This window comes from Xenopus laevis, chromosome 9_10L, assembly GCF_017654675.1.
Source record: "Xenopus laevis strain J_2021 chromosome 9_10L, Xenopus_laevis_v10.1, whole genome shotgun sequence".
Taxonomy (NCBI): Eukaryota; Metazoa; Chordata; class Amphibia; order Anura; family Pipidae; genus Xenopus; species Xenopus laevis.
Genome location: NC_054387.1, coordinates 109,953,787 through 109,964,410, shown reverse-complemented (window position 1 = coordinate 109,964,410; position 10,624 = coordinate 109,953,787). Strand labels below are relative to the sequence as shown.

At 39.9% G+C, this 10,624-nt stretch overlaps 1 protein-coding gene across 4 annotated transcripts in view; it reads left to right on the top strand.

Annotated features, from left to right (window-relative positions):
* The first annotated feature begins 1,406 nt into the window (after nt 1-1,406).
* The window catches only part of trrap.L (transformation/transcription domain-associated protein L homeolog), a 132,337-nt gene continuing 123,119 nt past the window's right edge, over nt 1,407-10,624 (top strand). Inside the window, exons 1-4 of one of the 4 annotated variants that reach the window (XM_041575843.1) lie at nt 1,407-1,674; nt 7,609-7,762; nt 8,963-9,012; nt 10,142-10,252. In XM_041575843.1, coding sequence (XP_041431777.1) covers nt 7,663-7,762; nt 8,963-9,012; nt 10,142-10,252 — 261 coding nt within the window. In that variant the 5' untranslated portion in view covers nt 1,407-1,674; nt 7,609-7,662. Of the gene's footprint in view, nt 1,745-7,608; nt 7,763-8,962; nt 9,013-10,141; nt 10,253-10,624 lie in introns of all 4 variants that reach the window. The other 3 variants (XM_041575844.1, XM_041575846.1, XM_041575847.1) reach the window with 3 other exon arrangements.

Sequence of the window (10,624 nt, the reverse complement as noted above, 5' to 3'; positions counted from 1 at the left end):
AGTGGTTTCACACTGGGCTAAAAATTATCATTATCTTCTAAAATGGCCTCTTTATTGGAGCTCCCTATAGATGTGCTACAGTCCCTGTCCTGTTTCAAATGAGGGGGTGGACGTGTCTTAACAGTACCTGCCAGAAGCACAGTAGGAGGGGAATAGCCAATCACAACCCTGAGGTCACAAAGACAAAGGCATAAACAATGTATACAAACTGTAGCACGAAAAACTTTTTTTTGACACCCATTCAATTCTTCAATGCATTTTCAGGACAGATTCGCTCTTCACTAATGAACATGTTTCGAATCCTCATTTAATAACAATGCTGCCACCATAAAAGTGACCCTTAGCAACGAATCAGCAACTTTTAAAGGAGAGGGAAAGCTATCAAAGCAGTTGATTGCCAATAGATTAGCCACAATCGTGCTAGCTAGAACACTATATTTATTCTGCAGAATGCAGCTCTAGAAGCTCTCTGTTTGTTTAGGATAGCAGCTGTCATATTAGCTTGATGTGACATCACTTCCTGCCTGAGTCTCCCCAGCTCACTCATAGCTCTGGGCTTAGGTTACAGCAGGGAGGGGAGGGGACAGGAGCAAACTGAGCATGCTCAATCCCTAGCTCTGGAGGTTTAAGCTAAAAACAGGAAGTCTGATACAGAAGACCATGTGTACACAATAGAAGGAAACAAATGCAGTTTTTCTTTTGACAGAGGACTTTGAGGGTTTACTGGTGTATTTATATAGATCTTTCTGATAAAGCTTCCTTAATTGTAGCCTTTCCTTCTCCTTTAAAGGAGACATATAGGATTGCTGAAAACCCTCCCTAATCTTGTAAGCAATAATGAATAATATATGGTGCTGGTTTTAAAATTAATAAAAATGAATATTATCTGCTACAGTCAAACGAGGGGGGGAGCAGAGGCAAAGTAGGAAGTTGATAACCAAAAAATATAGGAAGGCAGGAATTTTTTTTTGCCAGAAAAAGTTGCAACCGTCATTTTCGATGGGAGTTCTTAATTCTTTTGCCCATATTGTGTATATCATTTGTATTCATTCATTTTAATAATTGTATTCATAAAAATAATAATTATATAATTATATATATATATATATATAAATAACTAATTGGTAGTAATTATATCAGGGTATGAAATTCTGACATCAGAAAGCACCATAATATTACATTTCACATGCCATTTGATCATTACACAGGATGGTGGAAAATAAAAAGCCACATGGATAATTTAGGTACATTATATTTTACATTTCTAGTTCAAATTTGCATACACGTTTCCTTTCCATGATAAACTCTTCTAACAAAGCCGCTCAACCACACTTGATTCGGAAGCGGATCTCATCTAACCCATTGTTTTCGTATGTAAGCGCGGACGCTCGACAGTGACGTCAGAAGACCATCGAAAGCTATGGTCATAATAACCGTATCACTGCGCTTTACAAAATAGTCCATGGCAATTTTCCTTAGTATCACGCGTTAATCCAGCCAATTTAAGGACACGGGGCATTTTAATCATTGAATCAGACGCGGTCGCAATTTATGGCTGGGGTTTTTCTCTGTAGCGATGCCGATTTTTTTCAGCTGCTGTAAAGGAGGCTTCTTGGCGCGAGGGCTGATGGGATTGGGAACGGGCCCACTGCAGAGCGGGAGGTGGCGGATGCGGTGAGTTGCAGCTGCTGCGAGCGTAGAATGCCGGTGCGTGTTGGGAAATAAGGTGCAATTGGGTTTCGCTGTGAGTTCAGGGCTGGAGGGATTGTTTTTTGTCTGAGGCTTAATCCCAGGTGGGAATGGGATGGCTGCATTTGTAGGAATGGAGGGAACCCAGGGCAGTAGGAGAAGGCAGAGGCTTTATTTAAAGGGGGATACATTCACATAGCACATAGGGCATACATCCAGGCCCACAAACTGAACTTCTGTTGGAGAACTACAGCTCCCATCATCCCCTCACAGCCGAAGTGAGTGCAGCTAGTGCTAGAGGTTGCACTTGTGTGCCTAATGTAATATAGCCTGAGAATATATAATATAACCAGTCCATTGTGCTTAGATCTACTCTTAAGGTGCCCCAGGGAAAGTGCCCTCTCATTCCATGGCCTCATTAGCCCCAGCTGTAGCATGTACCCATTGTATCCCAGCCATTCCTGCTGCTCAGCCTCTCTATTCATACAGGCAATTCTGTGGATATGGCCAATGGCTGCTGCTATGTGTTCCATTCAGTCCCTGTGCTGTAAAGCTCCATGTTATTATGCTGACAGGTCAAGGATCTCTGAGCAGTAATGCTGCTTATATTATTGCACTACAACTTCCATTACCCCCCCCCCCCTAATCTGAATTGGATGCTAGGGGTTATGGTTGGACGGAGACTAGAGGGGTCCACTAAATGGACATCAAGGGGCAGATTTACTAAGCTCGAGTGAATAGTTTGAATCCAAAAATATTCGAATTTCGATCAAATCGAATGATTCGAGAGATTCAAAGTAAAAACCATTCGATAATCGAAGTACTGTCCCTTTAAAAAATCCTTTGACTCAATCCTTCGCCAAATAAAAGCTACTGAATTGAATGTTAGCCTATGGGGACATTGTATATAGGTTTTGGGCACTTTTTATGATCGAATAAAAATCGTTCGATCGATCGCTTAAAATCGTTCGAATCGTTCGACCTTTTGCGCTAAAATCCTTCGAATTCGGTATTCGAAGGATTTTACTTTGAGGGTCGAATTTGAGGGTTTTTTTAACCCTCGAAATTCGACCCTTGATAAATCTGCCCCCAAGTGTAGTTATAACTAGTTGCAGTATACTGTAACAGGTATGGAATCTGTTACCCAGAAATGTGTCATCTAAAAAGCTCAGGATTATGGAAAGGCCATCTCCCATAGACTCAATATTATCCAAATAATCCAAATTCTAAAAAAAAATTTCCCTATATCTGTAATAATAAAACCGTATCTCGTACTTGATCCCAGCTAAGATATAATTAATCTTTATTGGATGCAAAGCCAGCCTATTGGGTTTCTTTAATGTGTTTTAAGTGATTTAATAGTAGACATAAAATATGCTGATCCAAATTACAGAAAGATCGGTTATCCAGAAAGCCCCAGGTCATGAGCATTCTGAATAACAGGTCCCATACCTGTACTGAAATATACAAATATACAAAATATACAGGGGATAAACAGGGGCCCTGTTGATTGTAGCTTACTGCCTGAAGGTAAGATCTCATGGTTAAGCTTATGGCAGGAATTCTGACATGTAGATTTAAAGTACGAAGATCCAAATTACAGAAAGATCTGTTGTCTGGAAAACCTCAGGTCCTGGGCATTCTGGGTAACCGTTCCCATACCTGTATATGCATTGCCTGTCAGAGGGACTCTGAGAATGGATGTTGCAGTTGGTCTTTTAATTATATTTGCGTCTCGCTTTCTCTCAACTCTGATGTGGTTTGAGGTTGCATTGGACCCGTAAACTATTCTAATTGCAAGGGTCTACAAAATGTGATTTGGGTTCATGTTCGTTCAAAATTAGAGTCATTCAAACACAGGATGTTTATATTTCCCATTACAAATGCACTTTTAGTTCATTCATATTAGGTATTCCTTCCTTTACAAGTGGATCCAACAATGTGGGTATGTTCGCCTTTAAATGAACTTTTAGTACAGGTATGGGACCTGTTATCCAGAATGCTCGGGACCTGGGGTTTTCCGGATAACAGATCTTTCCGTAATTTGGATCTTCGTACCTTAAGTCTACTAGAAAATCATGTAAACAATAACCATTAAATAAACCGAAAAGGTTGGTTTTGCTTATAATAAGGATTAATTATATCTTAGTCAGAATCAAGTACAAGCTACTGTTTTATTATTACAGAGAAAAAGGAAATCATTTTTAAAAATTTGCATTATTTTTTATAAAATGCAGTCTATTGGAGACGGCCTTTGAGTCAATCTAACATTTGTATGCTGATGTTTTATTGCTTTCTATTTCTGTTGTTGTAGATCAGGAGTGCCCATACATTACTTATGCGGGGGTCTACTTTTAGTGATGTTGACCCATTATGATCTACAATACATCCATAATATCAATTCTGTTCCATGGAAAATATTACTTAAATATTATATTGATTTATAAGAGAACTTCTATAACTATATTTAAAAAACCTTAACAATATAAATATCTGAATGAAGAGAAGAAAACAGAAGCTGTTTGTTGGCAGAGTCTTGAGATTTTGGGATTTGGGAATTTGGAGAAATTGGGATTCGGAATTGGTTCGGTATTCAACCAAATCTTTCGCGAAGGATTCGGGGTTTGGCTGAATCCAAAATAGTGGATTCGGTGCATCCCTACTGGGGTGGTTCACCTTTAAGTTAACTTTTAGTAGGAATGACCAATTTTAAGCAGCCTTTCAATTGGTCTTCATTTTTTAAAAATTGTTTTACCTTCTTCTTTGCAACTTTCAAAACAAATGCTCTGTAACGCTACACATTTACTGTTATTGCTACTTTGTATTACTCCTCTCCTATTCATATTCCAGTCTGTGATTCAAAACAGTGCATGGTTGCTAGGGTAATTTAGACCATAGCAGCCAGATTTCTAAAATTGTGAACTGGAGAGCTGCCGAATAACTCAAAAACCGCAAATCATAAAAATGAAAACCAGTTGCAAAATTGTCTCCGAATATACTCTCTACATCATACTAAAAGTTAATTTAAAGGTGAACAACCGCTTTAATGAAATGGAGTTAAATATATAATTTCACAAACTGAAATATGGCACATTGTAAATACGCACTTGCAATGGTTGTGTAAGGTATGTCATACTGTAAAAGGTCTTTTGTGTATCTATATGTAATCAGCTTTTAGCTCTATAAGACTTTTTCAGGCTTCCCAAAGCCCTGATACTTCTCCATGCAGAGTTTACTATCTGTTCTCCAGTGTGTTCATGTTGCCTTTCCTCTGTTGCACAGCCTTTGAGCTTTGACTGATCAATGGATACACCTGCCAGTCAGAGCTGAGTGCCACTTGCAAATAATGACACTTTCAACCCTGTTTCTAATTTTTCTTTCTTTCTTTTTTCTTTTTTTTTTTTTTTCAATGAATGATTTAAAAAGAAATTGGTTTCATATTCCTGCCCCCATATAAGCACTGTATGCACACATTCTAAACTGGTAATAGCTGATATATTTCAGAGCATTATCAGAAAAAAAATTCCAAAAAAGTTCCAATTGTGATGACAGGCTTTAGTAAAGCTCGAGGAGTAAATAAAGAAAAATATTTTTAAGCATGGCATAGATTGCTGGTCCTCTTAGACATCTGATCAATAAGGTCATAAGCTGTTTTTTTTTTTTTTTTAGTTTCCCGAAATGAACAGGTCCAAACTAGACCACAAGCCCATTTGAGGCTCTAGTTTTGGGTCCAATCTTATGAAGTTTCTATACCTGGCCACATGCAATTCAGATTGCTCCGGTGCCCTGATCAGATTATGGCCTCTTCAGTTTCCAGGCCATCTAAATATTCATATTTGAGCAATTTATTACCCCACTGATGTCCAGCTATGCGGGCACAGTAGGATTTTTATGGATCAGCAAACACGCTATTTTTCCTGCAGTTGGGGAGCTTACCCCTTTTATTTAGACATCAACAGTATCAACATGTGGGGGGGTAAACCCTCCCTTCCTTAGGATAGAGAATCAAGTGCTCAATCACCTTTATACCCATAAACCCTGCCCAAAAGCCTTTCACATCAAATGGAAGTCCAATTACGGTATTAGAAAGTCGATTCTTCGCTGCAGAGTCCTTTTTAAAGCTTAATTGAAATGCCCAAATCAAGTCCATAGTGTGCAGTTTTCAAAAAAAATACTTTGACATTTGATTTTTTTTTTAAAAAATATAAATCACTTAGGAAAATCAGTCTAATTACTTCCTGCCAGTGGGGCTGTTACTTTTACCTCTAATCTTTAGGGTCAGGCCACTTGAGCAGATTTTGGGAGATAAGTTGCCCCAGCTACAAATCTCCTATTATAGTTTACCCTGCTACTGCGTATCTTGACAGCGCTATATAAATAAATGATGATGATGATTCTTCGGGGCGACAATCTCCCCCGAACTGCCCCCTGCCCTCCGCCGGCTAAAATGAAAATCGCCTGGGGGAAGGCACACAAGGCGATTTGTTTTCCTGAAGTCTGCCGAAGTCTGGGGAGTCAATAAAACCTTGGAAACACTCCGCACTTATTTAAATGGTCATCTTGGACTTGTGTGCTCATAGATCAGGTGATAGATTCTCAAAAATTGTAGTTTTAGTGTTTTAAAGCAACATTCCACTGACCCAAAAAATATCCACAAATTGAGATACAAGCTTGCATCGCTGAGATGAGCCATTTTCCATTGCCCTAATGGGACGAATTGTTGTTTTTTATTTATTAATGAAAAGCAGCAGCTGCTATGCTTTCAGTACAGATAACTGGAATAAACCCGCATGAGGGTAACAGGGAATGTCAATCCAAAAAATAATGTTTTGCCCAATACAAGAAAAGATCATTCTAAGCCACTTTGCAATATACATTCATTACCAATTTTCTATGTTGTTTAAAGTAGTTGTTCACGTTCCAAACACTTTGTTTTCAAAATTTTCTCCAGAAAAAGTTTTTTCAACTACTTTCCATTTATTTATTTTTACTGTTTTTACAAAGTCTAAGTTTAAAGTTTAATGTTCGTGTCTCTGGTGTTTCAGTCTGACAACTCAGTAATTCAGGTGCAGACTCTGAACTGTTACAATTTGCTACATTAGTTGATACATTTCTCAGCAGCATCTCTGCTGTATTAGCAACTATTGTATCAATTATAACAGCTGCCTTTAATGAAACCCAGGGATTCCCAACAGCAGGGACAGAGCTAAATGTATCCGCTAAATGTATCCGCTAAATGTATCCGCTAAATGTATCCGCTAAATGTATCCGCTAAATGTATCCGCTAAATGTATCCGCTAAATGTATCCACTAAATGTATCCACTAAATGTTTCCGCTAAGTGAACAAGTTATGTGTGTATGTGTTGCTATTGAAAGCAGTGTTTGTCCCTTTCTGTTCTGTCTTCGTGGCTCAGACTGTTGAAACAATGTCAAACAAACCAGTTGGGGAACTAAGACTTTTGCAACATTGTTTAAAAAGTTACAACCAGGAGTCAAACAAATGCCTCTTTCAATAGCAATTGTTATTATACATAACTTTAATAGCACTGAATTTTTATTTTGTGGTTGACTTGCCCTTTAAATGGTCCATAGTCAGGGCACATTGAGTCACAGTCCGTGAAAAGAGTTCTGGTGCATTTTATGGCTTTAGGAGAACATGAAAGAGCATAATCATGCCCTTGGCCCTCTATATTATCTTATACTAATTCATCCTAAAAGCCTTTTCAACCACTAAGTGAGATGTGCCTTTTCAGAAAGGAAAGATTTTTATTTTTCTTATTTTTTGCTTGTGAGCCATGACCCACAATAAGTTGTACCCCCTCTCCATGGAGTTTATCTATTCTCATTTTCTTATGTTTGTTTCCCTGTAAAGATTTACAGAACTTCACCTGATATAAAACTTTCCTCTCTCTTTGCAGGTGAGATGACAACTGAGTTCTGTTTGTGTCTGTAACTAAAAACTTCCAAGAAAAATGGCCTTCGTACCTCCGGCAGGGCCCACCGTGGTCGACCAAACTACACTAATGAAGAAATACCTTCAGTTTGTGGCTGCGCTTACAGACGTCAACACCCGTAAGTCTCTTCTTGACTGATCCCTTCTACACAGGTTGCTCTCTTGTCGTATTTGCCATTTTGTGTGCAAACGAGTGAGTGCAGCATTTGGGGCATAAGGTTTGAGGCCCCTCAGCAATAGGTGTGTGTGTGTGTGTCTTCTAATATCCTCATATTTTGCAACTGCAGGTACTTTATTTATTATAATACACAAATTTCAGTGAGTCATGTGACAGAAATGACACCAGAACTCACCTTTATAACTGATGACATCAGAACTCACCGTTTATAAGGATATAATTTATAAGATATTCATGGCTTTTGTGTAATATATAGTGGATAATGTACCCCCTACTGTAATTTATAAAGATATTATGTTACCGAGGAGTTATGTGACCATATAAAAGCACGAGGCCGAAGGCCGAGTGCTTTTATACAGGTCACATAACTCCGAGGTGACTTCTAATATCTTTATAAATTATAGCAGGGGGTACATTATGCATTATAATCTACAAAGATGTCTGGCTCTGTTCTGCCTTTGCCTTCTTGCCTGCCACAGGTGATGTCATAGGGGAAAGGCCAAGGAAGTAGGGAAACTTAAATCAGGACTGGAGACTGAGGTGGGAGGGGGTGTGTAAGTTAAGAGGGAGGTTATGTGAAAATTGGGAGAGTTGGTGAGAAAGAATGGAGAGAGACCAGAGAGGGGGTTAGACAGAGTGGACACAGAGATACAGGGAGTCAAAAGTCAGACTGTGTCAGTGCAAGATGCTTCACACCCCTCCTGCTAGTCTCTCCCCATCTGCAATGAATTTTGAAGCAGCACCAGAGCAGTACTGGTTAAATGGGAATGAGCTACAATCAGCCTGTCAGCCAGCAAGGACTGACACAGAAAACCAGCATACCTGCTCCTGCTGCAATCCGCTCCGCTTGTCACCCCTTTGATAATTACTCCTCCCCCTCGCCAATGAATTTCCCCGCACTAACAACAAGGGGAGGGGTATCTGAGCAGACAGGGATCAGCAGGGGGAGCACATGAGACGGAAGCTATGAGGGGCCATATCTGACAGGGAGTGAGAGAAAAGGAGCGCACTGTGCTGTAAGTAAAATCTGAGCCTGCGAGTCAGATGGGAGGGGGGAAGCGTGCTGAGAGAGCAGCGGCGGAAGTGATGTAACATATAAACGGCGCGTTCTGGCTGTAACCCCATCTCTTGTCTTTTTCAGCTGATGAAACCAAGTTGAAAATGATGCAAGAAGTCAGCGAGAACTTTGAGGTGGGCATGTTTGGTGAATGCTAAGATGTTATAAGAGTATTTGATCTATCACATATGCAAGTGCAATTAATATATGCTGCTATGTCTACATTTGTTTTGAAAGGGGCTGTTAGTCTGTTAGGTAAGTTAGAAGGAACTCCCTATTGAAAGCATAATGTGAAGGGCAAAATGATGAGATCATCAGACTTGATTCCTCTTAAAACAGTGTGATCTGTGGCACTAGTGTGTGTTTGTGTGTTTGTGTGTTTGTGTGCTTGTTTGTGCATGTGCGTGCCTGGTTGAGTGTGTCAGTGAGAGCACCTTCACACTGGGCACTGAGAGCTAAACTGATAAGATCTGATTGCTTTCTGCAAAAAGATGACAATCTCACGCTTGATTCCCATTCAAAGTGTGAAATGTGACTCACTTGTGTGTTTGTATATGCGTATCTGTGTTGAATGTGTAGGTGGGAGCTAGTGCACATTTCACATGGGGAACTGAGAGCAAAACTGATAAGATCTGATTGCTTTTTTGGGTATAATCTTGACATTAGGCTTGAGGTGGTCTCAAGTATTTTTCTTTTTTTTTGGCGAGCAGCATCATTCGTGGATATTTCACACTTTAGGGCAGAGACACACGGGGAGATTAGTCACCCCTCGACAAATCTCCTCTTCTTCGGGGCAACTAATCTCCCCGAACTGCCTTCCCGCTGGCTAGAATGTAAATCGATGGCGGGATGGCATTCGGAGCGATTCGTTTTCTGAAGTCGCAAGAGGTTTCCTTGTGAGGCAACTTCGGGTGACTTCAGAAAACGAAGCGCTCCAAGTGCCGTCCTGCTGGCGATTCACATTCTAGCTGACAGGAAGGTAAAGGCAGTTCGGGGAGATTAGTCGCCCCAAAGAAGAGGAGATTTTTGCCGGGTGACTAATCTCCCCAATTCTGACTGTGTGTTTCTGCCCTTAAACTAAATTTTTTTCTTTATCTTACAAAAATTATTTTGCAAAACCTGTTACTTATTCTTGTTGGCAAAACTAATGTTCATGACTATATTACTTCACTATGTATTCATATCTGTTTGTTGGAGCCTTGCAGAGGGCATTGAGACCTGGACTAAACTTGTATGTACTCTTGATTCACTACTTTTTTTTAGAATGTCACCACCTCGCCCCAGTATTCCACGTTCCTGGAACACATCATTCCACGCTTCCTTACTTTTCTACAAGATGGGGAAGTTCAGTTCATGCAGGAGAAACCCGCTCAGGTATCTAATAAACTGTTTACGCGCACGATTGGATTCCTCCAGCCGCCTAGCAAATATGATGATGATAGTGGGAGTTGTAATCCTCATCAGAGGGACTGCTAGTCTTCTAATGCAATTTGGGTAAATTAGTTTGCAGTAGGATGATCACAGAGCTAAACTCTCTTGGATATGTAATAAGAGATGAAATCTTTGCTTCAGTTCTGGTAAACTTTATAAACCATTCACCTGTTTATTGCAGGTTGCTAGACCTGGAGCAAATTGTACACCTTATAACAAGAGTATCCAGTTTGGAGGCTTTTGGACTAGATATGGCTTTTCAAGGCATTGTGTGGCTGGAGCCTGTTGGCTTCCACAAGAGATCATTTGACAGCT